Source organism: Aptenodytes patagonicus, chromosome 31 (genome assembly GCF_965638725.1).
Source record: "Aptenodytes patagonicus chromosome 31, bAptPat1.pri.cur, whole genome shotgun sequence".
In the NCBI taxonomy this organism is placed as follows: Eukaryota; Metazoa; Chordata; class Aves; order Sphenisciformes; family Spheniscidae; genus Aptenodytes; species Aptenodytes patagonicus.
Window position 1 is genome coordinate 1 of NC_134979.1, and position 27,785 is coordinate 27,785.

Below are 27,785 nucleotides of genomic sequence, written 5' to 3' on the forward strand. Positions count from 1 at the left end.
TGGAAATAACGCCTAATAATGGGGAAATAAAGCCTAATAATGGGAAATAGTGGCTAATAATGAGGAAATAATGGCTAATAATTTGGAAATAACTGCTAATAATGGGGAAATAACGCCTAATAATGGGAAGAGCCCGGCAAATAGCTGGGAAAGAACCTCTCGTTATGGGAGAATGACTCTTAATGCTGGAATCCGCCCCCCCCCCCCCCCCCGCCCCCGGCACCCGACGCCTGGGTCCCCCCTTCCAGCTGTTCCCCCCCCCACCCCCAACAGCTGCTGCCCCCCCCCCCCCCCCCATCCCCAGCTGTTGGGGGGCAGCAGTTGGCGGGACCACGTGGGGCCCTGGGGGAAGGGGGGGGGGGCCATCCCCCCCCCCCCCCCCCCCAATATTTTTAGACCCTGAGACATGCGGTCACTGCCCAACCACGCGGGGGGGGGGGGGGGGGGGGGGCCACGCCTGGGTCCCCTGCAGGGGGGGGGGGGGGTGTTATTGTGCCCCCCCCAAAATATGGGGAGCGGTGGTGGGTCTGTCTGTCCGTGTCTCGTCTCCCCCCCCCCCCCCCAAAACACCTCGGGGTGCCCCCCACCCGAGGGTGGTGCCTTGGCACCCGCTGCTGGGAGCGTGTCTCGTGTCCCCCCCCCCACCCCTCAGGCACCTTCCAGGGGCCCCCGAAAGGGAGTTTCGGGGCGGGGGGGGGGGGGGGGGGGGGCTCCTCCAAAAAAAGGCGGTTTCGAGGGGCCCCAAAAAGGGAGTTTCAAGGGGTCCCCCCAAAGAAGGGGGTTTGAGGGGTCCGGAAAAAGGGATTTTCCATGGTCCCCCCAAAAGGCGGTTTCAAGTCCACCCACCCCCCCCCCCCGAAAAGGTGGTTTTGAGGGGTCCCGAAGGGGAGTTTTGGGGGACCCCAAAAGTCACTTTCGGGGGGTGGGTGTGTGCAAAAAAGGTGGTTTCAAGTGGTCCCCAAAAGAGATTTTTGAGGGGGCCCCTCCCGAGAAGGGAGTTTTGGGGGGGACCCCAAAAAGGGAGTTTCAAGGGGGGCCCCCCAAAAGGGATTTCAAGGGGTCCCCCCAAGATAGGGGGGGTTTTGAGGGGTCCAGAAAAAGAGGGGTTTCGAGGGTCCCCCAAAGGGAGTTTCAAGGGGGGGCCCGAAAGGGAGTTTTGGGGGGACCCCAAAAAGGGAGTTTCAAGGGGGCCCCAAAAAGGTGGTTTTGAGGGGACCCCAAAAGGGAGTTTCCAGGGGCCCCTCCCAAAAAAAGGTGGTTTCAGGGGCCCCCCAAAAGGGCAATTTTCAGGGTCCCTAAAAAATGGTTTTGAGGGGCCCCAAAAGAGACTTTTGGGGGGGGACCCCCAAAAGGGAGTTTCGAGGGGACCCCAAAAAGGGAGTTTCGGGGGGCCCCTCAAAAAAACCACTGTTTCAAGGGCCCCCAAAAAGGGAGTTTCAGGGGGTCCCCCCCAAGAAGGGGGTTTGAGGGGGTCCAGAAAAAGGCAGTTTCGAGGGTCCCCCCAAAAGGCAGTTTCAAGCACCCCAAAAAAAAGCAGCTTTGAGGGGCCCCAAAAAGGGAGTTTCGAGCTGCCCCCCCCCCCCGAAAAAGGCGGTTTCGAGGGGCCCCAAAAGGGGGTTTTGAGGGGTCCGCCCAAGAAGGGGGTTTTGAGGGCCCCAGAAAAAGGGGGTTTCGAGGGTCCCCCAAAAGTAGGTTTTGGGGGGGCGGGCGGGAGGGCAAGAAAGGGGTTTCGAGGGGTCCCCAAAAGGCGTTTAGGGTCCAAAAAAGGCAGTTTCGCCGTTGCCGCCCCCCCCCCCCCCCCGAAAAGGGACGTGTCGTTTGGGGGGGCCCTTTTGGGGGCTCCTAGCCCCTCCCTGTTGGGGTGGGGGGGGCATGGGGGGGGGGCATTTAGGGGGACACCCCCCCCCCCCCAAGACACAAAGGGCTAGAGGACCCAGGCGTCCGGGCTCCCAAGCCCCCCTTGGTGCCCCCCCCCAACCCCCCCGCGGAGTGAAAGGGGGACCCAGGCGTCCGGGCTGCCCTCCCCCACCCCCCCCCCACCCCCGCTCCCCCCTCCCCTCCCCCAGGGGGAGGGGGAGGAGAAAGAGGAGGAGGAGGAGGAGGAGGAGGAGGGGGGGGGAGGACCCAGACGTCCGGGGGGCTGCAGCGAGGAGGAGGCGACGAGGAGCCCGGTGGGCACGGAGGGGGGGGGGACACCCCCAGAAATAGGGGGGGGGGGAGGGCTGGGGGGGATCGGGGGGCACCTGGGGGGGGGGGATTTAGGGGGCATATGGGGGGGGGGGTTGGGGGGGACCGGAGGGGTGTCGGGGGGGGGGGGGCGACTTGGGGGGGATTGGAGGGGCACCTGGGGGGCACTTGAGGGGTATTTTGGGGGTACTGGGGGGCCCTTGAGGGGTGTTGGGGGGGTGACTTGAGAGGTGTTGGGGGGCACTTGGGGGGTTGGGGGGCACCTGAAGGGTGTTGGGGGGCGGCTTGGGGGCACTTGGGGGATATTTGGGGGGATCGGGGGGCACCTGGGGGGGCATTTGGGGGCACTTGAGGGGCACTTGGGGGTACTTGGGGGGCATTTGGGGGCACTTGGGGGGTTGGGGGGCACCAGAGGGGTGTTGGGGGGTGACTTGGGGGACTGGGGGGCACTTGGAGGGATCAGGGGGCACGTGGGGGGGCATTTGGGGGCCCTTGAGGGGTACCTGGGGGTACTTGGGGGCTATTGGGGGGCCCTTGAGGGGTGTTGGGGGTGACTTGGGGGTATTTGGGGGGCACACGGGGGGTATTGGGGGGCACTTGAGGGGTATTGGGGGGCACTTGGGGGCACTTGGGGGGATCGGGGGGCACGTGGGGGGGCATTTGGGGGCCCTTGAGGGGTACTTGGGGGTACTTGGGGGCTATTGGGGGGCCCTTGAAGGGTGTTGGGGGGCATTTGAGGGCACTTGGGGGGATTGGGGGGCACCAGAGGGGTGTTGGGGGGTGACTTGGGGGGATTGGGGGGCACTTGGGGGGATCGGGGGCACGTGGGGGGGCATTTGGGGGCCCTTGAGGGGTACTTGGGGGTACTTGGGGGCACTTGGGGGGATCGGGGGGCACCAGAGGGGTGTTGGGGGGGGTGACTTGGGGGGGCTCGGGGGGCCACTTGGGGAGGATTGGGGGGCACTTGGGGGTATTTGGGGGGCGCGTGGGGGGGGTTGGGGGGCACTTGAGGGGTCTTGGGGGGCCCTTGGGGGGCACTTGGGGGGATCGGGGGGGCACCCGGGGGGGGGGGGGGGGCACTTGGGGGCCCTTGAGGGGTATTTGGGGGTGACTTGGGGGCATTTGGGGGGCACTCGGGGGTCCCCACGCGATGCCCGCGGAGGCGTCAGCCCTATAGGGTCCACATATAGCGCCCATAGGGCGGCAGCTCTAGGGTCTATAGGTGCCCCCCCCCCCCCCTCGCCCCCTTACCTGCCCTGTGGCACGGAGGCACCTATAGGGAGAAGCCCCCTATAGCCCCCTATAGCCCCTCGTAGAGCTCACCGCAGCCCTATAAGCTCCTGCTGTAAAGCCCCGTATAGCACACGATAGGCCTATGGGCCTCTATAGGTCTCGGGGCGCCTATAGACCTATCGAGTTAAACCCTACAGCCTCCCTTCTCCCCATATACAGTGGTGAACCCCATGGCCTCCATATGCACAGGGCGGTATAGCCATGGGGTACCTATATAGCACCTTAAATACCCCAGAACCCCCCTCTCTCCGCACCCCTAGGGCCCCCGTGGATGTATGCGGCACCTATATGATGCCATCATGTGGGGCTGTAGGGGTTTATGTATGAGCTACGGGAAATCTATACGCCCCTTGACCCACAGCCCTCTATAGGCACGTGTATACGTGCTGTACCCGGTGCACGTAGGGCTATGGCGGTGTAGACTGCACCATATACAACGCATATAGGTATATATGTGAACACATATGTGCACTCGGGCACCTATAGACGCATTCAGAACGCAGGCATGTAGGAGCATCATGTGTTTCCCCGTATATATGTGCACATACGGGCACGCGTATGGGGCGTAGTTCTACGCGGGGGGGATGTATACGTTTATATGGATGTATACGGTAGACGCATAGGTGCATGGCTCTATGTATATGCAGACACGCATGTAAATATATACGTGCACATATAGTTATGTGTATTATATGTCTAAAAACATATATGTGTAAATATATATGTACACGCATGTAAGTGTGTACGTATACGGGCGCATGCATGCGAACAGGCACATATATGGGCACGTATAGCTCCCGTACATACATATATACAGGCCTACGATGTGCCCACCTGGCCAACCCCCTGCGCGTACACGCGCTTGCGGCTGACGTATAGCGGGGCTGCTTGACGCCTCTGGGTGTATACGTGTCTGTACGAGCCCCTATAGGGGCTGTAAAGCCTGTGTAACCCGGTGGACGTATGTCTTTGCGTGTAGGTGAGCACGTTAAGTGTGTATGTGCGTGCGGGTACGTATGGATGTGTGAATATATATGTAGAAGTGCCTGCTACATATACGTGTAGCTCCACGGGTGTGCATAGGTGAGCGTGTATGGAGGTGTATAGAAGCCCCCGTACGTATGTGGAGCTATATGGGCACGATATAGGGGGATATATGTTTCTATATGTCCCCGTGTGCGCAGACCGGGGTGTACACGTGTATGTCCGTGCACACGCGGACGCCGCGCATACGTGCCCGCGGAGCTGGGCGTCTGCAGGGCCGTCGGTGGGCTGGCTCCTATAGGACCGAGATCTATAGGTGCTCCCGTAGGTGCCGCCTGCGGGGACCCCAGGGAGGAGTCAGGGCCTGATCCCGCCTCGGAGCGGCCCCCAGGTGCGTGTCATGGCGCCTCGAGGCGTGGCGGGGCGTGGCGGGGTGTGGCAGGGCGTGGCAGGGCGTGCTGAGGCGTGTCACGGCGGGCCATGGCGTGGCGGGGTGTGTCAGGGTGTGTTGAAGCGTGTCATGGCCTGTCATGGCGTGTCGAGGCATGTCGGGGCGTGTCAGGGCGTGTCAGGGCGTGTGGAGGCATGTCATGGCGTGTCATGGCATGTCATGGCGTGTCGAGGTGTGTCATGGCGTGTCGGGGTGTGTCATGGCATGTCGGGGTGTGTCAGGGCATGTCATGGTGTGTTGAGGCGTGTCATGGCATGTCAGGGCGTGTCATGGCATGTCGGGGTGTGTCATGGTGTGTCATGGCATGTCGAGGCGTGTCATGGCGTGTCGAGATGTGTCATGGCGTGTTGGGGTGTGTCATGGCATGTCATGGCATGTTGAGGTGTGTCATGGTGTGTCATGGCATGTCATGGTGTGTTGAGGCGTGTCATGCCGTGTCATGGTGTGTCGAGGCGTCTCAGGGCATGTCATGGCGTGTTGAGGCGTGTCATGGCATGTCAGGGCATGTCATTGTGTGTTGAGGCATGTCATGGTGTGTCATGGCGTCTCAAGGCGTGTCATGGTGTGTCATAGCGTGTCGGGGTGCATCAGGGCGTGTCATGGCGTGTCGAGGCGTGTCATGGAGTGTCATGGCATGTCGAGGCGTGTCGGGGCGTGTCATGGTGTGTCGAGGCGTGTTGGGGCGTGTCACTGCATGTTGTTGTGTGTCAATGGATGTTGTGTGTCTTGGGGTCGTATGTCATTGCGTGTTGCGTGTTACTGCGCGTTGTTGCGTGTCACTGCCCGTCACGTGTTTTGGGCTCGTATGTTGTTGTGTGCTGCTGTGTGGTATCGTGGGGGATTGTGTGTTATTGCGTGTTATTGCATTCAGTTACGTGCTATTGCGTGTTATTGCATGTTATTGCGTGTTGTTACATGGCACTGCATGTTATTATCACGTGTTGTGATCTGCCATTGCGTGTTGCTGTGTGTTACGGCATGTTGTTGCGTGTTATCGTGTGTTGTCATGTGTCATTGCGTGTTGTTGCATCTTATTGCATGTTGTTACATGTTATTGCGTGTCATTGGGTGTTACTGTCACGTGTTGTGAGGTGTTCCTGCATGCTGTTGCGTGTTGTTGCGTGTTATTGCGTGTTGTTATGTGGTATCGTGTGCTGTTGCATGTGGTTGCGTGTTGTTACGTGTCATCGTGTGTTATTATCACGTGCTGTGGTGTGTTACTGCGTGTTGTTGCGTGTTATCACGTGCTGCTGCATGTTATCATGCGTTGTGATGTGTCATTGCGTGTTGTTGTATGTTCTTGCGCCTTGTTACGCGTCATTGCGTGTTGTTGCGTGTTATTGCATGTTGTTACGTGTCATTGTGTGTTATCACACGTTGTGACGTGTCATTGTGTGTTATTACATGTCGTTGCGCGTTATCACGCGTTGTGACGTGTCATTGCATGTTATTACATGTCGTTGCATGTTATCACGTGTTGTGACGTGTCATTGCATATTGTTGAGCATTATCACGCGTTGTGACATGTCGTTGCGTGTCATTGCACATTATTACGCGTTGTGACGTGTTGTTGCATGTTGTTGCATGTTGTTGCATGTTGTTGCATGTTATCACATGTTGTGACGTGTCATTGCATGTCATTACGTGTCGTTGCACGTTATCATGCGTTGTGACGCGTCGTTGCGTGCTGTTGTGCATTATCATGCATTGTGACGTGTCGTTGCGTGTCATTGCGTGTCATTGCACGTTACCACGCGTTGTGATGTGTTGTTGCGTGTTATTACATGTCATTGCACGTTATCACGCGTTGTGACGTGTCATTGCGTGTTATTACGTGTCGTTGCACGTTATCACGCGTTGTGACATGTCATTGCGTGTTATTACGTGTCGTTGCACGTTATCACGCGTTATGACATGTCGTTGCATGTTATTACATGTCGTTGCGCGTTATCATGCGTCGTTGCATGTCATTGCGTGTCGTTGCGCGCTATCACGCGGTGTGACGCGTCGCTGCATGTTATTACGTGTCATTGCACGTTATGACGCGTTGTGACGCGTCGTTGCGTGTCATTGCGTGCCGTTGCGCGTTATGACGCGTTGTGACGCGTCGTTGCGTGTCGTTGCGCGTCCTCGCGCCCCGTGGCGCGTTACTGCGCGCTGCCGCGTGTCACCGCGCGGGTCCCTCTGGGTCGTGGCGTGTTATCGCGTGTCTCCCCCCTCCCGGGCTCTCCCGGCCGCCAGCCCCCGCCTGCCCCGCGCTCGGGGGACGCCTGGGTCCCCCCGGGGGGACCGGAACCGGGGGGACCCCAATGTCTGGGGGGGGGGACCCCAATGTCCAGGGGGGACCCCGGAGTCTGGGGGGGACCCCAATGTCCAGGGGGGGACCCCAATGTCTGGGGGCGGACCCCAATGTCAGGGGGGACCCCAATGCCCAATGTCGGGGGGGGACCCCGGAGTCTGGGGGGGGACCCCAATGTCTGAGGGGGGACCCCGGATTCCGGGGGGGGACCCCAATGTCAGGGGGGACCCCAATGCCCAATGTCGGGGGGGGACCCCGGAGTCTGGGGGGGGGACCCCAATGTCCAGGGGGGGACCCCAATGTCTGGGGGCGGACCCCAATGTCAGGGGGGACCCCAATGCCCAATATCGGGGGGGACCCCGGAGTCTGGGGGGGGACCCCAATGTCTGAGGGGGGACCCCGGATTCCGGGGGGGGACCCCAATGTCAGGGGGGACCCCAATGCCCAATGTCGGGGGGGGACCCCGGAGTCTGGGGGGGGGACCCCAATGTCTGAGGGGGGACCCCAATGCCCGGGGGGACACCCCAATGTCTGGGGGGGATCCCAATGTCGGGGGGACCCCGGAGTCTGGGGGGGGACCCCAATGTCCAGGGGGGGGACCCCAATGCCTGGGGGGGGACCCCAATGCCCGGGGGGGGAACCCGGAGTCTGGGGGGGGACCCCAATGCCGGGGGGGGACCCCAAAGTCGGGGGGGGACCCCAGTCCCGGCCCCGCCCCCCCCCCCCAGCTGCTGTTTCCCATCAGGCTGCGGCAGCTGGGGGGGGGGGGGGGGGGGGGGGGGCACATTCCAGCAGCGCCGTGTGGGAGCAGCTGCGGGGACGGGGCCCGCCCGGCCCCCTCCCAGTGCTCCCAGTGCTCCCAGTGCTCCCAGTCCCCTCCCAGTGCCCCCAGTTCCCTCCCAGTTCCCTCCCAGTCCCCATTCCAGCCCGCCCAGTGCTCCCGGTGCCCCCAGTTCCCTCCCAGTTCCCTCCCAGTTCCCTCCCAGTCCCCCTCCCAGCCCTCCCAGTATCCTCCCAGTCCCCATTCCAGCCCGCCCAGTGCTCCCGGTGCCCCCAGTTCCCTCCCAGTTCCCTCCCAGTTCCCTCCCAGTCCCCCTCCCAGCCCTCCCAGTATCCTCCCAGTCCCCATTCCAGCCCGCCCAGTGCTCCCGGTGCCCCCAGTTCCCTCCCAGTTCCCTCCCAGTTCCCCTCCCAGTGCCCCCAGTCCCCTCCCAGTTCCCTCCCAGCCCTCCCAGTGCTCCCAGTCCCCTCCCAGTGCCCCTCCCAGCCCTCCCAGCGCTCCCAGTCCCCTCCCAGTGCCCCCAGTTCCCCCAGTCCCCATCCCAGTCCCTATCCCAGTGCTCCCAGTTCCCTCCCAGTCCCCCTCCCAGCCCTCCCAGTGCTCCCAGTTCCCTCCCAGTCCCCCTCCCAGCCCTCCCAGTGCTCCCAGTCCCCTCCCGGTGCCCCCAGTTCCCCCAGTCCCCATCCCAGTCCCTATCCCAGTGCTCCCAGTTCCCTCCCAGTCCCCCTCCCAGCCCTCCCAGTGCTCCCAGTTCCCTCCCAGTCCCACTCCCAGTGCTCCCAGTCCCCTTCCCAGTGCTCCCAGTTCCCCTCCCAACCCTCCCAGTGCTCCCAGTCCCCTTCCCAGTGCTCCCAGTTCCCCTCCCAGCCCTCCCAGTGCTCCCAGTTCCCTCCCAGTCCCCATCCCAGCCCTCCCAGTGCTCCCAGTCCCCTTCCCAGTGCTCCCAGTCCCCCTCCCAGCCCTCCCAGTGCCCCCAGTCCCCCTCCCAGTCCCTATCCTGGTGCTCCCAGTTCCCTCCCAGTCCCCCTCCCAGCCTTCCCAGTGCTCCCAGTCCCCCTCCCAGTGCCCCCAGTTCCCCTCCCAGTGCCCCCAGTTCCCCTCCCAGCCCTCCCAGTGCCTCCCAGTGAGTCCCAGTGTCCCTTCGCTGTCCCCAGGTGCGGTGACCAGGGCGGGGCCGGGGCCACCATGGGGGTCCTGCCCCTGCCCCTCCCCCTCCTGCTGCTGGCCGCGGGGACCCAGGCGTCCGGCCTGCAGCTCGATGGGCACCTCGACCTGGGTGAGACCCTATGGGGTGGCGGGGGGGCCCTATAGGGTCCATAGGGGCCACGGGAGGCTGCGGGTCCTCTGTGGGCCACGGGAGGCTCTGGGTCCCGTATGGGGTCCATAGGGGCCACGGGAGGCTCTGGGTCTCCTGCGGGCCACGGGAGGCTGTGGGTCCCGTATGGGGTCCATAGGGACCACGGGAGGTTCTGGGTCCCCTACGGGGTCCATAGGGGCCACGGGAGGCTCTGGGTCTCCTGCGGGCCACGTGAGGCTGTGGGTCCCCTATGGGCCATGGGAGGCTGTGGGTCCCCTACGGGGTCCATAGGGGGCCAACGGGAGGCTCTGGGTCCCCTATGGGCCATGTGAGGCTGTGGGTCCCCTACAGGGTCCATAGGGGCCAATGGGAGGCTCTGGGTCTCCTGCGGGCCACGGGAGGCTGTGGGTCCCCTATGGGGTCCATAGGGGCCATGGGAGGCTCTGGGTCCCCTTTGAGGTCCATAGGGGCCAACAGGAGGCTCTGGGTCCCCTGTGGGCCACGGGAGGCTCTGGGTCCCCTATGGGCCATGGGAGGCTGTGGGTCCCCTATGGGCCATGGGAGGCTGTGGGTCCCCTACGGGGTCCATAGGGGCCAACAGGAGGCTCTGGGTCCCCTGTGGGCCACGGGAGGCTCTGGGTCCCCTATGGGCCACGGGAGGCTGTGGGTCCCCTATGGGGTCCATAGGGGCCATGGGAGGATTTGGGTCCCCTATAGGGTCCATAGAGACCATGTGAGGCTCTGGGTCCCCTATGGGGTGTGTGGGGCTCCTATGGGGTGGGAGAGCTATAGGAAGTGGGTGGGGGCCACATGGGGTTATAGGGCCCCTATGGGGCGGGAGGGCTATAGGGGCTGTATAGGGGCTGCGCAGGGGGGCTGCAGGGGATGAGGCTGGCGTGTCCCCTGTGACCCCTGTGTATCCCCCCCCCCGCGTCCCCAATGTCCCCCATGTCCCCAATGTCCCCAATGTCCCCCATGTCCCCAATGTCCCTTGTGTCCCCAACATCCCCCTGAGTCCCCGTGTCCCCCATGTTCCCCCGTGTCCCCAGTGTCCCCCACACCTCCCTGTGTCCCCGGTGTCCCTTGTGTCCCCCATGTCCCCCATGTCCCCAATGTCCCCCCATGTCCCCTGTGTCCCTAATGTCCCCAATGTCCCCAACGTCCCCCATGTCCCCAACATTCCCCCAAGTCCCCGTGACCGCCATGTTCCCCCGTGTCCCCAATGTCCCCCATGTCCCTCTGTGTCCCCAATGTCCCCCATGTCCCCCTGTGTCCCCAATGTCCCCTGTGTCCCCGTGTCCCCAATGTCCCCCGTGTCCCCCGTGTCCCCAATGTCCCCCTGTGTCCCCAATGTCCCCCATGTCCCCCCGTGTCCCCCTATGTCCCCAATGTCCCCGTGTCCCCAATGTCCCCAATGTCCCCCTATGTCCCCAATGTCCCCCGTATCCCCAATGTCCCCAATGTCCCCCTGTGTCCCCAATGTCCCCCGTGTCCCCCCACATCCCCAATGTCCCCCTGTGTCCCCATGTCCCCTGTGTCCCCCGTGTCCCCAGTGTCCCCCTGTGTCCCCATGTCCCCCCGTGTCCCCCCGCGTCCCCAATGTCCCCCGTGTCCCCCAGGCAGGTGCCGCTTCGCCCTGGGCATGGAGGACGGCTCCATCCCCGACAGCCGCCTCTCGGCCTCCAGCGCCTGGTCCGACTCCACCGCCGCCCGCCACGGCCGGTGAGCCCAGTACGCACCAGTACACACCAGTACACACCAGTATGGCGCAGTAAACCCCTCCCCCCCCACCCAGCACCCCCTCCCAGGACCCCCACCCCCACCCCACGGTGTCCCCACGGTGTCCCCACCCAGAGTCACCGCCGCCTGCAGTGGCAAGGAGTCCCAGTATGGCCCAGTATGGCCCAGTATGGCCCAGTGTCCCCTCCCAGTACCGTCCTGTGTCACCCAGGGTCCCCTGGGTGTCCCCAGGTCCCTCTGTCCTCCTGGGTGTCCCCATGTCCCCAGGTGTCCCCACGCCCCCTGGGTGTCCCTCTATCCTCAGGTGTCCCCGTGTCCCCTGGGTGTCCCCAGGTTCCTCCACCCTCCTGGGTGTCCCCATGTCCCCAGGTGCCCCCACGTCCCCTGGGTGTCCCCAGGTCCCTCCACCCTCCTGGGTGTCCCCATGTCCCCAGGTGCCCCCACGTCCCCTGGGTGTCCCCAGGTCCCTCTGTCCTCCTGGGTGTCCCCATGTCCCCAGGTGTCCCACGTCCCCTGGGTGTCCCCAGGTCCCTCTGTCCTCCTGGGTGTCCCCATGTCCCCCAGGTGCCCCCACGTCCCCTGGGTGTCCCCAGGTCCCTCTGTCCTCCTGGGTGTCCCCATGTCCCCGGGTGTCCCCATGCACCCATGTCACGGGGTGTCCCCACAATGTCCTTGTGTTCCCCCAGGTGTCCCCAGGATGTCCCCATTTGCCAAGTGTCCCCATGTTCCCCAGGTGTCCCCATGTCCTCTGAGTGTCCCCATGATGTCCCCAGGTCCTCCTAGTGTCTCCATGTCCTCCGAGTGTCCCCATGTCCCTGGGTGTCCCCTGGTGTACCTAGGATGTCCCCACGTCCCTTGGGTGTCCCCATGTTCCCCAGGTGTCCCCATATCCCTGAGTGTCCCCATGATGTCCCCAGGTCCTCCTAGTGTCTCCATGTCCTCCGAGTGTCCCCATGTCCCTGGGTGTCCCCTGGTGTCCCTAGGATGTCCCCACGTCCCTTGGGTGTCCCCATGTTCCCCAGGTGTCCCCATATCCCTGAGTGTCCCCATGATGTCCCCAGGTCCTCCTAGTGTCTCCATGTCCTCCGAGTGTCCCCCATGTCCCTGGGTGTCCCCTGGTGTCCCTAGGATGTCCCCACGTCCCTTGGGTGTCCCCATGTTCCCCAGGTGTCCCCATATCCTGAGTGTCCCCATGATGTCCCCAGGTCCTCCTAGTGTCTCCATGTCCTCCGAGTGTCCCCGAGTACACTGGGTGTCCCTATGTCCCTGGGTGTCCCTAGGATGTCCCCATGTCCCCTGGGTGTCCCCAGGTGCCCCCACATCCCCAGGACATCCCCGTGTCCCCAGCCTGGGCCACAGCGATGGGGACAGCACCTGGCGCCCCCAGGCATCCCCACGTCCCCGGTGTCCCCAGGACGTCCCCGTGTCCCCAGGCTGGGTCGCAGCGATGGGGACGGCGCCTGGTGTCCCGCGGGTCCCGTCTTCCCGGAGGAGGAGGAGTTCCTGGAGGTGGACCTGGGTCGGCTGCACGTGGTGACACTGGTGGGGACACAGGGACGTCACGCCGGTGGCCACGGCAGGGAATTTGCCCGTGCCTACCGGCTGCGCTACAGCCGTGACCGGCACCGTTGGCTGCGCTGGCGTGACCGATGGGGCACTGAGGTGACCGGGGACCTTGGGGACACCTTGGGGACCTTGGGCATATTGGGGTGCTGAGGTGACTGGGGACCTTGAGGACCTTGGGGATGTTGGGGTGCTGAGGGGACTGGGGACCTGGGGGACACCTTGGGGATGTTGAGGTGTTGAGGTGACCAGGGACCTTGGGGACACCTTGGGGACCTTGGGCATGTTGGGGTGCTGAGGTGACTGGGGACCTTGAGGACCTTGGGGATGTTGGGGTGCTGAGGTGACCGGGGACCTTGGGGACACCTTGGGGACCTTGGGGATGTTGGGGTGTTGAGGTCACTGTGGATCTTGGGGACACCTTGGAGATGTTGGGGTGCTGAGGTGACCGGGGATCTTGGGGACCTGGGGGATGTTGGGGTGCTGAGGTGACAGGGGACCTGGGGGACCTTGGGGATGTTGGGGTGCTGAGGTCACTGTGGATCTTGGGGACACCTTGGAGATGTTGGGGTGCTGAGGTGACCGGGGACCTTGGGGACATCTTGGGGACCTTGGGGATGTTGGGTGTTGAGGTGACCAGAGACCTTGGGACCTTGGGGATGTTGGGGTGCTGAGGTGACCGGGGACCTTGGGGACACCTTGGGGACCTTGGGGATGTTGGGGTGTTGAGGTCACTGTGGATCTTGGGGACACCTTGGAGATGTTGGGGTGCTGAGGTGACCGGGGACCTTGGGGACAACTTGGGGACCTTGGGCATGTTGGGGTGTTGAGGTCACTGTGGATCTTGGGGACACCTTGGAGATGTTGGGGTGCTGAGTGACTGGGGACCCTGGGGACACTTTGGGGACCTTGGGATGTTGGGGTGCTGAGGTGACCGGGACCTTGAGGACCTTGGGGATGTTGGGGTGCTGAGGTGACTGGGGACCTTGGGGACACCTTGGGGACCTTGGGCATGTTGGGGTGCTGAGGTGACTGGGGACCTTGGGGACCTTGGGGACCTTGGGGATGTTGGGGTGCTGAGGGGACCGGGGACCTTGGGGACACCTTGGAGATGTTGGGGTGCTGAGGTGACCAGGGACCTTGGGGACATCTTGGGGACCTTGGGCATGTTGGGGTGCTGAGGTGACTGGGGACCTTGAGGACATTGGGGATGTTGGGGTGCTGAGGTGACCAGGGACCTTGGGGACACCTTGGGGACCTTGGGGATGTTGGGGTGCTGAGGGGACCGGGGACCTTGGGGACACCTTGGGGATGTTGGGGTGCCATGGGACACCTTGGGGACACTTTGGGGACATTGAGGTGCCCGAGGTGAGCAGGGACCTTTAGGAACACTGAGGTGCCAAGGTGACATGGGATTCCTTGGGGACACCTTGGGGACCTTGGGGTGCTGATCCCTGGGATCTTTGGGAGGGCACTGGGATGCAGGAGGGGACAGTGGGGGATTCTGGGGGATCCCTGGGGACACTGGGATCCCGGGGGGGGGGGGGGGGACCCCTGGGGATCCCTGAGAGACTCCTGGGGATCCCTGGGAGGGCAGTGGGATCTCGGGGGACAATGGGATCCTTGGGAGATCCTGGGGGGGGCAATGGGATCCCTGGGATCCTTAGGGATTGCTGGAGACACTGGGATCCTGGGGCGGTGGTGGGATCCCTGGGGATCCCTGGGAGATTGCTGGAGATCTCTGGGAGGGCAGGGGGATCTCGGGGGACAATGGGATCCTTGGGACATCCCAGGGGACACTGGGATCCCGGGATGGTGGTGGGATCCCTGGGAGGGCAGTGGGATCTTGGGGGACAATGGGATCCTTCGGAGATCCGGGGGAGGCAATGGGATCTCGGGGGATCCCCCAGGGATTGCTGGGGGTCCCTGGGAGGGCAGTGGTATCTCGGGGGACAACGGGACCCTATGGTGATCCTGGGGGTCAGTGGGATCCCGGGGGACACTGGGATCCCAGGGGGGTGGTGGGATCCCTGGGGATCCTTGGGAGATTGCTGGGGATCTCTGGGAGGGCAGGGGGATCTCAGGGGACAATGGGATCCTTGGGAGATCCCGGGGATCAATGGGATCCCTGGGCTCATGGGGGGGGGGGCCGGGAATCCCACGGGGTCACCGGGGAGGTCCCCAGCGGTGGGATCCGTGTCCCCGGGGATCCCAGCGGATCCCGGTGACGCAGGTGATCGGGGGTAACGAGGACCCCGAGGGGGTGGTGCTGAAGGACCTGGCGCCCCCCCCGTGGCGCGGGCGCTGCGCGTCTACCCCCGGGCCCCCCGCGCCATGAGCGTCTGCCTGCGCCTGGAGCTCTACGGCTGCCCGTGGGACGGTGAGTGGCACCTTGTCACCCACCCCCCCGTCACCCCGTGTCACCTCCATCCCACCCCGCCACCCTCCCATCACCTCCCAGCGTCACCCCATATCCAGGCCTAAGGGTGTCCCCGGGGTGGCGGTCCCCCATCCCCGTGTCCCCCACCCAACCCCGGGGTGGCCCCGGGGTGACGTGTTCCCCCGTCCCCAGCCGGGCTCCTGTCCTACACGGCGCCGCGGGGACAGGTGATGGCCCTCGACCCAGCACCCGTTGTCCTCAACGACTCCACCTACGATGGATACAGCGTTGGCCCGTGAGTCCCCCAGCTGTCCCCAGCTGTCCCCAAGGGTCACCTGCCCCAACCAGCCCCAGGAGTTCCCAAATTGGCCCCAGCTGGTCTTCAGCCATCCTCAGGTGTCCCCGGACTGTCCAAAACTGTCCCCGGACTGTCCCTGAACCTTCCCAAATGTCCCCAATGGTCCTCAAACTGTCCCCAAGTGTCCCCAGCCAGCCTTGGCCATCCCCAAGTGTCCCCAAACTGTCCCCAGACTGTCCCTGGACCTCCCCAGAAGTCCCCAGTGGTCCTCAAACTGTCCCCAGGTGTCCCCAAACCATCCTCAGGTGTCTCCAAACTGTCCCCAGACTGTCCCTGGACCTCCCCAGAAGTCCCCAATGGTCCGCAAACTGTCCCCAAGTGTCCCCAGCCAGCCTTGGCCATCCCCAAGTGTCCCCAAACTGTCCCCAGACTGTCCCTGGACCTCCCCAGAAGTCCCCAGTGGTCCTCAAACTGTCCCCAAGTGTCCCCAACCAGCCTTGGCCACCTCCAAGAGTCTCCAAACCATCCCTAACTGTCCCCAAACTGTCCCCAGGTATCCCCAGACTGCCCTTGGCCATCTCCAACTGTCCCAAACGTCTCCAAACAGGCTCCAACTGTCCCCAAATCATCCCCAACCATCTGCCACTGTCCCCCAATGACCCCAAAGTGTCCCCAGAAGGTCAACCACTGGCGCAAAACAGCCCCAAATTGTTCCCTGCTGTCCCCAACTGCCCCCAAATAGCCCAGACTGTCCCCAAATTGTCACCTGCTGGCCCCAAACAGCCCCAAACTGTCACCCACTGTCCCAAAAGAGCTTCGGATTGTCCCCAGATTGCCCCATCTGTCCCCAGTTGTCCCCAGTTGACCCCAATGTCCCCCAAAGCAGCCCCGATTGCCCCCAAATTGTGCTCTAGATCCCATGGGGGGGAGTGGGGGGGGGGTCCCAGGTGGGTGGGACGGAGGGACCCAGGCGTCCGGGTGTCCCTCGCCCCCCCCCCTTCCCCCCCCCAGGCTGCAGTTTGGGGGTCTGGGCCAGCTGGCGGACGGGGTGCTGGGGCTGGATGACTTCGTGAGGAGCCGCGAGCGGCACCTTTGGCCGGGCTACGACTACGTGGGATGGCGCCGGCCCCCCGGCCCCCAACCCCACGTGGAGCTGGAGTTCGAGTTTGAGGGTCTCCGGGCCTTCCGTGCCATGCAGGTGCCCCACGGCATGCTGGGATAGCGGGGGGGGGGGGGGGGGAGCGGGGGGGGGGGCGGCGGGGCACGGTGGGAGGGGGGGGAAAAGGGGTGCCCTAGAGAATTGGGGGGAGGGGGGGGGGGCCGGGGAGGAGGGGATGGTGGGCAACGGGGTGCCCCAGGGGATGATGGGAGCGAGGGCAATGGATGGCCCAGGGCACCATGGGGGTTTGGGCAAGGGGTCTGCCCCGGGAATCGTGGGCTTGGTCAGCCATGGCACGGGTCCACGAGGGGCCGCCACGTCGACCCCACCTTAGGGTCTGGAACTTCCCATTGGAGAGCCTTCGGCTTAGCGGCCCGCCTCCAGCTGCCCCAGGGCATTATGGGATGGTGGGCAACCACCCATCACCACCACCCCCCCCCAGGTTCATTGCAACAACATGCACACGCGGGGGGTGAGCATCTTCGGGGAGGTGGAGTGCCGCTTCAAGAGGAGCCTGGCCACGGCCTGGGAGCCCACCCCGGCCACCCACAGCCTGGCCGGGGCCGTCAAGGACCCCAGCGCCCGCTCGGTCACCGTGCCCCTGGGTGGGCGCCAGGCCCGCTTCATCCAGTGCCACTTCTTCTTCGCCGGGGAGTGGATGCTCTTCAGTGAGATCACCTTCCTCTCGGGTGAGTCCTACCACGTCAGGTGACCTCCAGACCTACCTGGGCCTTGGCATCCTCCCCCAACGGATTGGCTCTTGGGTTGGATGGTTGGGTGACAGGGTGGTTGGTTGGGCGATGGGGTGGTTGGTTGGGTGAAGGGGTGGTTGGTTGGGTGATGAGGTCATCGGTTGGGTGAAGGGGTGGTTGGTTGGGCGATGGGGTGGTTGGTTGGGTGAAGGGGTGGTTGGTTGGGTGATGGGGTCATCGGTTGGGCGATGGGGTGGTTGGTTGGGCGATGGGGTGGTTGGTTGGGTGAAGGGGTGGTTGGTTGGGTGATGAGGTCATCGGTTGGGTGAAGGGGTGGTTGGTTGGGCGATGGGGTGGTTGGTTGGGTGAAGGGGTGGTTGGTTGGGTGATGGGGTCATCGGTTGGGCGATGGGGTGGTTGGTTGGGCGATGGGGTGGTTGGTTGGGCGATGGGGTCATCGGTTGGGTGATGGGGTGCTTAGTTGGGTGATGGGGTCATTGGTTGGGTGATGGGGTCATTGGTTGGGCAAAGGGGTGGCTGGTTGGGTGAAGGGGTCATCGGTTGGGTGATGGGGTGGTTGGTTGGGTGAAGGGGTCATCGGTTGGGTGATGGGGTGGTTGGTTGGGTGATGGGGTCATTGGTTGGCTGATGGGCAGGTTGGGGCAAAGGGGTGGCTGGTTGGGTGAAGGGGTCATCGGTTGGGTGATGGGGTGGTTGGTTGGGTGAAGGGGTCATCGGTTGGGTGATGGGGTGGTTGGTTGGGTGATGGGGTCATTGGTTGGCTGATGGGCAGGTTGGGCAAAGGGGTGGCTGGTTGGGTGAAGGGGTCATCGGTTGGGTGATGGGTCAGACGGTTGGGTGATGCGGTGCTTAGTTGGGTGATGGGGTGGTTGGTTGGGTGATGGGGTCATCGGTTGGGTGATGGGCAGGTTGGTGGGATCAAGGGGTGGTTGGTTGGATCTAAGGGGTCATCGGTTGGCTGATGGGCAGGTTGGTGGGATCAAGGGGTGGTTGGTTGGATCTAAGGGGTCATCGGTTGGCTGATGGGCAGGTTGGTTGGATCAAGGGGTGGTTGGTTGGATCTAAGGGGTCATCGGTTGGGTGATGGGCAGGTTGGTGGGATCAAGGGGTCATTGGCCGGTTGGATGCTGGTTGGCCAGTCTAAGGGCTGGTTGGGAGCCTGGTCGGTTAGCTGGTTGACTATAGAGCTGGTCGGGTGGCAGGACGGTTGGTTGCATCCAGGATTGGATCATCAGTTGGTTAACTGTTGGTTAACCAGCCCAAGGGTGATCAGCTGGTTAGCTGGTTGCCTGTTGACTAGTTAGTCGGATGACGGGGTGACTGGTTAGATGTTTGAGCCGTCACGGGATTGGTTGGTGAGTTGAAGGAGAGGTTGGTCAGCCGGTTGGTTAACCGGTCGGTTGCTTGACTAGTTGGTTGGATTAGGTCAAAGCTGGTCGAGTCATTGCTTGGTCGGGGGGTCGACCACCCCGTGAGCCAGTTGGTTGGCCTGTCGGCCAATGGGAAGGCGGTTTGTTTGAGTGGGTCGGTCAATGGGTTGGGGGCCCCGGCCATCGCCCCCACCCTCGTTAGCTACCTCATTAAGGCGTCGTGGGGCTCTCTCCCTGCAGATGTGGTGGAGGAGGCAGTGGGTGCCAGCGGGTGGCCCCCAGCCGCCCCCCCCGACCCCTCGGCGGGGGCCATGGCCGTCCCTGAGGACCCCTGGCACGTGGACGTGGCTACCAACCTCACTACGCCGAGTAAGGCGGGGCTTACTGGGGCGGGGCTTAATTGGACGGGGCTTAACGGGGCGGGATCTGAGGGGGGGGGCGGGGTCACGATGGCACCCTGCCCACTGCCGTCCCCCGCGGCAGCCCCTGGGGAGCCCAAGCCGGGGCAGCCAGTCGCCAAAGCCGACCACAGCCACACGTCCATCTTGATTGGCTGCCTGGTGGCCATCATCTTGCTCCTATTGGGCGTCATCTTCCTCATCCTCTGGCGGCAGTACTGGAAGAAGATACTGGGGAAGGTGAGTGGGGTAGCGGGCGCAGCCGGGAGGAACCGGGCACCCGGACGTCTGGGTCCGCTGGCCAAGCTCTGGGAGGGTGGTGGGATCAACTGGGCACCCGGACGTCTGGGTCCACTGGCCAAGCTCTGGGAGGGTGGTGGGATCAACTGGGCACCCGGACGTCTGGGTCCATTGGCCAAGCTCTGGGAGGGTGGTGGGGTCAACCGGGCACCCGGACACGCAGGTCCACTGGCCAAGCTCTGGGAGGGTGGGGGGGTCAACTGGGCACCCAGACACGCAGGTCCGCTGGCCAAGCTCTGGGAGGGTGGTGGGGTCAACCGGGCACCCGGACGTCTGGGTCCGCTGGCCAAGCTCTGGGAGGGTGGTGGGGTCAACCGGGCACCCGGACATCTGGGTCCATTGGCCAAGCTCTGGGAGGGTGGTGGGGCCAACTGGGCACCCGGACGTCTGGGTCCACTGGCCAAGCTCTGGGAGGGTGGTGGGGTCAACCGGGCACCCGGACGTCTGGGTCCGCTGGCCAAGCTCTGGGAGGGTGGTGGGGTCAACCGGGCACCCGGATGTCTGGGTCCACTGGCCAAGCTCTGGGAGGGTGGTGGGGTCAACCGGGCACCCGGACGTCTGTGTCCACTGGCCAAGCTCTGGGAGGGTGGTGGGGTCAACCGGGCACCCGGACGTCTGGGTCCACTGGCCAAGCTCTGGGAGGGTGGTGGGGTCAACCGGGCACCCGGACGTCTGGGTCCACTGGCCAAGCTCTGGGAGGGTGGTGGGGTCAACCGGGCACCCGGACGTCTGGGTCCACTGGCCAAGCTCTGGGAGGGTGGTGGGGTCAACCGGGCACCCGGACGTCTGGGTCCACTGGCCAAGCTCTGGGAGGGTGGTGGGGTCAACCGGGCACCCGGACGTCTGGGTCCGCTGGCCAAGCTCTGGGAGGGTGGTGGGGTCAACCGGGCACCCGGACGTCTGGGTCCACCTGAGGGTCCCGCCCGCAGGCCCAGCGCCGGCCGTCGGAAGACGAGTTGCGGGTGCAGCTCTCGGTGCCAGGCGACACCATCGTCATCAACAACGCGACGGGGGCGGCTCGGGGACCCCCCCGCTACGAGCGCATCCCCCCGGGCCAGGGCGAGTACCAGGAGCCGACACGGCCACGGCCATCGCTGCCCCCGGCCCCCCCTGGACCCGGTGAGCAGAGGAGGGAGGGAGGGAGGGAGACAACTTGGGTGGATGGATGAAGGGAGGGACAAAGGGATGGATGGAGATCACATGGAGATAGGTGGAGACAACTTGGGTGGATGGACGGAGAAGTGGATGGACGGATAGAAGACGGGATGGAAGGACCCCACATAGGGGCGGAGGGAAGGGGTGAATGGACGGGGCAATGGATGGATCAAGAGATGGAGGGATGGAGACCGTATGGAGATCGGTGGAGACAACTTGGATGAGTAGCTGCATGGAGAGACGGACGGATGGAAGAAAGGATGGAGGGACACCATATGGGGGTGATGGATGGATGGATGGATGGATGGATGGATGGATGGATGGAAGTGATGGAGGGATGGATGGATGGAAGATGATGGATGGATGGATGGATGGATGGAAGATGATGGAGGGATGGATGGATGGAAGGATGATGGATGGATGGATGGATGGATGGATGGATGGAAGATGATGGAGGGATGGATGGATGGATGGATGGATGGAAGATGATGGAGGGATGGATGGATGGAAGATGATGGATGGATGGATGGATGGATGGAAGATGATGGAGGGATGGATGGATGGAAGATGATGGATGGATGGATGGATGGATGGATGGATGGATGGAAGATGATGGAGGGATGGATGGATGGAAGATGATGGATGGATGGATGGATGGATGGAAGATGATGGATGGATGGATGGATGGATGGAAGATGATGGAGGGATGGAGGGATGGATGGAGGGATGGATGGAAGATGATGGAGGGATGGATGGATGGAAGAAGGGATGGAGGGACACCATTATAGGAGTGATGGATGGATGGAGGAAAGGATGGATGGATGGGAGAGATAGATGGATCAAGAGATAAATGGAATGATGGAGGGATGGAGGAAGGGATGGGGAGGGACACCATATGGGAGTGATGGATGGATGGATGGACGGAAGATGGATGGATGGATGGATGGAGACCCCATGGAGTCAGATGGAGACAATGTGGATGGACGGATGGATGGAAATTACATATGCATGGATGGATGAATGGAGAGAGGGGTGGAGGACGACCACGTGGGGAGGGAGGGAGGGAGGGATGGAGAGAGACCTGGATGGCTGGAGACAACATGGGGAAGGTGGGGAGGGAGGGAATGGAGACCATCGTGGGGATGGAGGGGGGTGGGGGGGATGGACACCACGTGGAGATCGATGGAGACCACGCAGGGGGGTGGATGGAGACCCCACGGCCGCCAGGGTCCATCCAACACCCACCCCCCCCCCCGTCCTCCTGCATTGGGAACCCATCTTGGGCCTGGAGGGCGGGCAGAGCCTCCTGGCCCCGCCCCCTTTAACTAATCCCACCCACCACCCCCCCCCCAGCAGCACCCCTTGCCAACCCGGCCTATCGGCTCCTGCTGGCCACCTACGCCCAGCCAATGGGAGGGCTCGCTCGGGCCCCGCCTGACGGGGCTAAGCCAATCAATACAGATGGTAAGGGCGGGGGGGGGGGGGGGGGGAGATGGGGAGCCCCGCCTCCAACCCCCCTTGACCCCACCCTCATCCATGACTGGCCCTGCCCCCTTTGGGGAAGCCCCTCCCACTTTGGGTGAAGCCCCGCCTCCTGCTGGTGTAACCCCTCCCTTGCTGAAGCCCCACCCCTTTCCTGAAGCCCCACCCCTTTCCTGAAGCCCCACCTCTTCTTGCCAAAGCCCCTCCTCTTTTGGCCTACCCCCTGCTGTAGCCCCGCCCCCTCCTGGGTTGACTCCCCCCTCATTATTTTAGCTCCTCCCCTTGTTATAGCCCCTCCTCCTCCTGCCACAGCCCTGCCCCCTCTTGCTGTAACCCCACCCCTTCCAGTGCCCACCCCTCCTGCTGTAGCCCCTCCTCTTTGGTGACGCCCCGCCCCATTGGAGAAGCCCCACCCCCTGGGTGTTTCCCTGCCCCCCCACACTAGCCCCGCCCCCACTGACGCCCCTCCCCCGCAGGTGCGGCAGAGCCCGAGGGGGGGGCGGGGGCCTATGCAGAGGCTGACGTCACCGGAGGCTCCGCCTATGCCGTGGCTGGCCCCGCCCCTGGCCCCGCCCCCATCCCAGCCCTCCCCGCCTTCCCCCGCCGGCGCCTCCGCTTCCGCGAGAAGCTGGGGGAGGGGCAGTTTGGAGAGGTAAGTCCCGCCCCCTCGGTGCAAGCCCCACCCCTGGCATGTTGGCTCCGCCCCTTGCATTCAGCCCCACCCCTGGTGTGAATGGCCACACCCCCATTTCATGCTGCCCCGCCCCTTCATGCCCTGCCCTGTGGGCACAAGCCCCACCCATTTGTCTTTGGCCCCACCCCTGGATGCTGGTCCCTCCCTCTCATGACAGACCCCACCCCATATTCCCAACTCCGCCCCTTTTCTACTGGCCCCACCCTCTCTAGAAGCCCCACCCCCTCCCATAAGCTCCCTATGCCAGCAAGCCACACCCCTCATATAAGCCACACCCCTGCAAAAGCTCTGCCCCTATTAGCCCCACCCCTATTGAGCCCCACCCAAGCCCCGCCCCTGGAGCTGAAGCTCCGCCCCCCTGCATGAAGCCACGCCCCAGGGTGAAGCCCTGCCCCTTTGGTCAAGCCCTGCCCACGGGGGGGGGGGGGCTTAGTCCCACCCCCGGGGGGTTTAGCCCCGCCCCACGGGGGGCTTAGCCCCGCCCCGCGCTGAGGCCCCGCCCCCGGCAGGTGCTGCTGTGCGAGGTGGAGGACCCCCAGGCCCTGCCCCCCCTCTCCCGCCCCCCCGACCTGCCCCGAGGGCGCCCCCTGCTGGTCGCCGTCAAGGTCCTGCGCCCCGACGCCACCAAGAACGCCAGGTACCGGGGGGGGGGCGTGTGCAAGGGGCGTGCGAGGGGCGTGCGAGGGGCGTGTGAGGCGTGCGAGGGGCGTGCGAGGGCGTGCGATGCACTGGGGGGGGGGCAGCACACGAGGGGTGTGAGGAGGCGTGTGGGGCGTACCCCCCAGTGGGATGTGGGGTGCCCCCTCTGGGGCGTGCGAGGGGCGTGCGAGGGGTGTGCGAGGAGTGTGCAAGGGGCGTGCACGGGCATGCAATGCCCTGGGGGAGGGGGGGGGGGGGGTGCAGGAGCTCCGTGGGGGAGCATGTGGGGTGTAACCCACGTGAGATGTGGGGTGCCACCCCTGGGGCGTGCGAGGGGTGTGCGAGGGGGCATGCGAGGGGGTGTGTGAGGGGCGTGCACGGGTGTGCAAGGGGCGTGCACGGGTGTGCAATGCCCGGGGGGGTGGGGGTGTGTGTGCAGGAGCTCTGTGGGGGAGCATGTGGGGCGTAACCCGTGTGAGATGTGGGGTGCCACCCCCGGGGCGTGCGAGGGGCATGCGAGGGGTGTGCGAGGGGGTGTGTCAGGGGCGTGCACGGGTGTGCGAGGGGCGTGCACGGGTGTGCAATGTCCTGGGGAGGGGGGAGTGCAGGAGCTCCGTGGGGGAGCATGTGGGGCGTAACCCACGTGAGATGTGGGGTGCCACCCCCAGGGCACATGAGGGGCACACGAGGGGCGTGCAAGGGGCGTGCAAGGGGCGTGCACGGGGCGTGCATGGGTGTGCAATGCCCTGGGGGGGGGGGGGGGGTTGCAGGAGCTCCGTGGGGGAGCATGTGGGGTGTAACCCACGTGAGATGTGGGGTGCCACCCCCGGGGCGTGCGAGGGGGTGTGCGAGGGGTGTGCGAGGGGCGTGCGAGGGGCGTGTGAGGGGCGTGCGCGGCTGACGGGGGCGCAGGCGGGACTTCCTGCAGGAGGCGCGGACCCTGGGGCGCCTGCGGGACCCCAACATCGTGCGGCTGCTGGGGGTGTGCGCGGGGGCCGGCCCCCTCTGCATCATCACCGAGTACATGGAGCACGGCGACCTCCACCAGTTCCTGGGGGGGGCCCCGCGGCCCCGCCCTCAGGTAGGCCACGCCCCTTCGAGCCACGCCCCCCCTTTGAGCCCCCCTCCCCCCCCAACCCCGACCCCCTTGGTGTCCTGCCCCTTTAAGCCCAGCCCTTCCCCTCCCCACCGCCCTTTGGCCCTGCCCATTGCCCCACGAGCTCCGCCCCACCCGCAGGCTCCGCCTTGCCCACAAGCCACGCCCCTTCCTGTTTTGCCCACCGCCCCCCCCTTGCCTATGGGTCCCACCCCTTTCTGGCAAGCCACGCCTCTCCCCTTCAGCCACACCCCTTCTCTTGGGAGCCCTGCCCCATGTGTATAAGCCCCTCCCCTTCTCCCATAGCACCGCCCCTTGGATATAAGCCACGCCCCTTGGCATTAGACCCGCCCCTTGCCCATAGGCTATGCCCCTTGCCAGGAAGCCACACCCCTCTCTCATTAAATCACGCCCTTCCATTTAGCCCCACCCCTTCCCCACAAGCCACACCCCTCAGAAGCCACACCCCTTGTCCCTTCAGCCACACCCCTGCCCATAAGTCACACCCCCTTTAGCTGTGTCCTGCTCCCACAAGCCACACCCCTTGCCTAGAAGCCCCACCCCTTCCCTTTAGCCCCACCCCTTCCCTTTAGCCCCGCCCTTCCTTTTTAGCCCCACCCCTTCCTTTTCCACCCCAGGCCACCAGACCTCCCACCTTCCCCCCCACCCCTCCCTCAGCCCCTCCCCGACCCCACCCTCCCACACCCCACCCCCCGACGCCCCACCCCTTAGGCCCCGACCCTTAAGCCCCGCCCCTTCCTCTTCAGTCCGGCCCTTTCCCTGTAGCCCCGCCCCTTCCTTTCCCACCCCAGGCCACCAGCCCCTCCCTCAGCCCCTCCCCACCCCTGCCCCGCCCCCTGGCGCCCCCACCCCCTTAAGCCCCGCCCCTTCCTCTTTGGCCTGGCCCTTTCCCTGTAGCCCTGCCCCTTCCTTTCCCACCCCAGGCCACCAGCCCCTCCCTCAGCCCCTCCCCACCCCTCCCCCAGCCCCTCCCTGACCCCACCCTCCCACACCCCACCCCCCGACGCCCCACCCCTTAGGCCCCGACCCTTAAGCCCCGCCCCTTCCTCTTCGGTCCGGCCCTTTCCCTGTAGCCCCGCCCCTTCCTTTCCCACCCCAGGCCACCAGCCCTCCCTCAGCCCCTCCCCACCACTCCCCAAGCCCCTCCCCGACCCCACCCTCCCACACTCCACCCCCCGGCACCCCCACCCCCTTAAGCCCCGCCCATTCCCCTGGCCCTTTCCCTGTAGCCCCGCCCCTTCCTTTCCCACACCAGGCCACCAGCCCTCCCTCAGCCCCTCCCCACCACTCCCCAAGCCCCTCCCCGACCCCACCCTCCCACACTCCACCCCCCGGCACCCCACCCCCTTAAGCCCCGCCCATTCCTCTTCGGCCTGGCCCTTTCCCTGTAGCCCCGCCCCTTCCTTTCCCACACCAGGCCACCACCCCTCCCTCAGCCCCTCCCCGACCCCACCCTCCCACACCCCACCCCCCGACGCCCCACCCCTTAGGCCCCGCCCCTTCAGCCCCGCCCTTCCTCTTTAGCCCCACCCCTTCCTTTTCCCACCCCAGGCCACCAGCCCCTCCCTCAGCTCCTCCCCGACCCACCCCTCCCACACCCCACCCCCGACGCCCCACCCCCTTAAGCCCCGCCCATTCCTCTTCGGCCTGGCCCTTTCCCTGTAGCCCTGCCCCTTCCTTTCCCACACCAGGCCACCACCCCTCCCTCAGCCCCTCCCCGACCCCACCCTCCCACACCCCACCCCCCGACGCCCCACCCCTTAGGCCCCGCCCCTTCAGCCCCGCCCTTCCTCTTTAGCCCCACCCCTTCCTTTTCCACCCCAGGCCACCAGCCCCTCCCTCAGCCCCTCCCCGACCCACCCTCCCACACCCCACCCCCGACGCCCCACCCCCTTAAGCCCCGCCCATTCCTCTTCGGCCTGGCCCTTTCCCTGTAGCCCCGCCCCTTCCTTCCCCACCCCAGGCCACCACCCCTCCCTCAGCCCTCCCGACCCCACCCTCCCACACCCCACCCCCGACGCCCCACCCCTTAGGCCCCGCCCCTTAGGCCCCGCCCCTTCAGCCCCGCCCTTCCTCTTTAGCCCCACCCCTTCCTTTTCCACCCCCAGGCCACCAGCCCCTCCCTCAGCCCCTCCCCACCCCTCCCTCAGCCCTCCCCACCCCCACCCCGCCCCCCCGGCGCCCCGCCCCCTCAAGCCCCGCCCCCTCAAGCCCCGCCCCCTCAAGCCCCGCCCCCCCCCCCTCCAGCCTGGCCACCCTGCTGCACGTGGGGGCTCAGATCGCCTCGGGGATGCGGTTCCTGGCGGGCTTGAACTTCGTCCACCGCGACCTGGCCACCCGCAACTGCCTGGTGGGCGAGGGCTTCACCGTCAAGGTGGCCGACTTCGGCATGAGCCGGCACCTCTACGCCGCCGATTATTACCGGGTACGGGGCCGGGCCCTGCTGCCCATCCGGTGGATGGCCTGGGAGTGCATCCTCATGGTGAGGAGGGGAGGGGCGGGGCTAAAGAGGGGGGGTGGGGCTAAGGGGAGGGGCGGGGCGGAGGGAAGGGGGTTTGGGGCGGGGAAGAGGGAATTTGGGCAGGATTGGGCGGAGTTAAGGGGGGGTTGGGGGCGGGAAGAGGGAATTTGGGCAGGATTGGGCGGAGTTAAGGGGGGGTTGGGGGCGGGGAAGAGGGAATTTGGGCAGGATTGGGCGGAGTTAAGGGGGGTTGGGGGCGGGAAGAGGGAATTTGGGCAGGATTGGGCGGAATTAGGGGGGGTTGGGGGCGGGAAGAGGGAATTTGGGCAGGATTGGGCGGAGTTAAGGGGGGTTGGGGGCGGGAAGAGGGAATTTGGGCAGGATTGGGCGGAGTTAAGGGGGGGTTGGGGCGGGGAAGGGGAATCGGGGCAGAACTGGGCGGAGTTAAGGGGGGTTGGGGCAGGAAGAGGGAATTTGGGCAGGACTGGGCGGAGTTAAGGGGGGGTTGGGGGCGGGAAGAGGGAATTTGGGCAGGACTGGGCGGAGTTAAGGGGGGGTTGGGGGCGGGAAGAGGGAATTTGGGCAGGACTGGGCGGAGTTAAGGGGGGGTTGGGGGCGGGAAGAGGGAATTTGGGCAGGATTGGGCGGAGTTAAGGGGGGGTTGGGGGCGGGAAGAGGGAATTTGGGCAGGATTGGGCGGAGTTAAGGGGGGGTTGGGGGCGGGAAGAGGGAATTTGGGCAGGACTGGGCGGAGTTAAGGGGGGGTTGGGGGCGGGAAGAGGGAATTTGGGCAGGACTGGGCGGAGTTAAGGGGGGGTTGGGGGCGGGAAGAGGGAATTTGGGCAGGACTGGGCGGAGTTAAGGGGGGGTTGGGGCGGGAAGAGGGAATTTGGGCAGGACTGGGCGGAGTTAAGGGGGGGTTGGGGCGGGGAAGGGGAATCGGGGCAGAACTGGGCGGAGTTAAGGGGGGGTTGGGGCGGGAAGAGGGAATTTGGGCAGGATTGGGCGGAGTTAAGGGGGGGTT

General features: G+C 64.9%; 1 protein-coding gene across 1 annotated transcript; it reads left to right on the forward strand.

Annotated features, from left to right (window-relative positions):
* Positions 1–2,130: 2,130 nt before the first annotated feature.
* On the forward strand, positions 2,131–26,782 carry LOC143171770 (epithelial discoidin domain-containing receptor 1-like; the record flags this gene model as incomplete). The annotated part of the gene is given in 19 exon segments (XM_076360849.1): positions 2,131–2,171; positions 4,793–4,855; positions 9,150–9,271; positions 10,912–11,014; positions 12,466–12,694; positions 14,829–14,883; positions 14,886–14,975; positions 15,168–15,270; positions 16,285–16,471; positions 16,875–17,121; positions 18,756–18,884; positions 18,999–19,153; positions 20,143–20,332; positions 21,725–21,832; positions 22,327–22,502; positions 23,054–23,181; positions 24,096–24,246; positions 24,248–24,264; positions 26,548–26,782. Coding segments are annotated over 17 exon segments (2,394 nt in total), but the record flags the coding sequence as incomplete, so codon positions are not given.
* Positions 26,783–27,785: the final 1,003 nt, after the last annotated feature.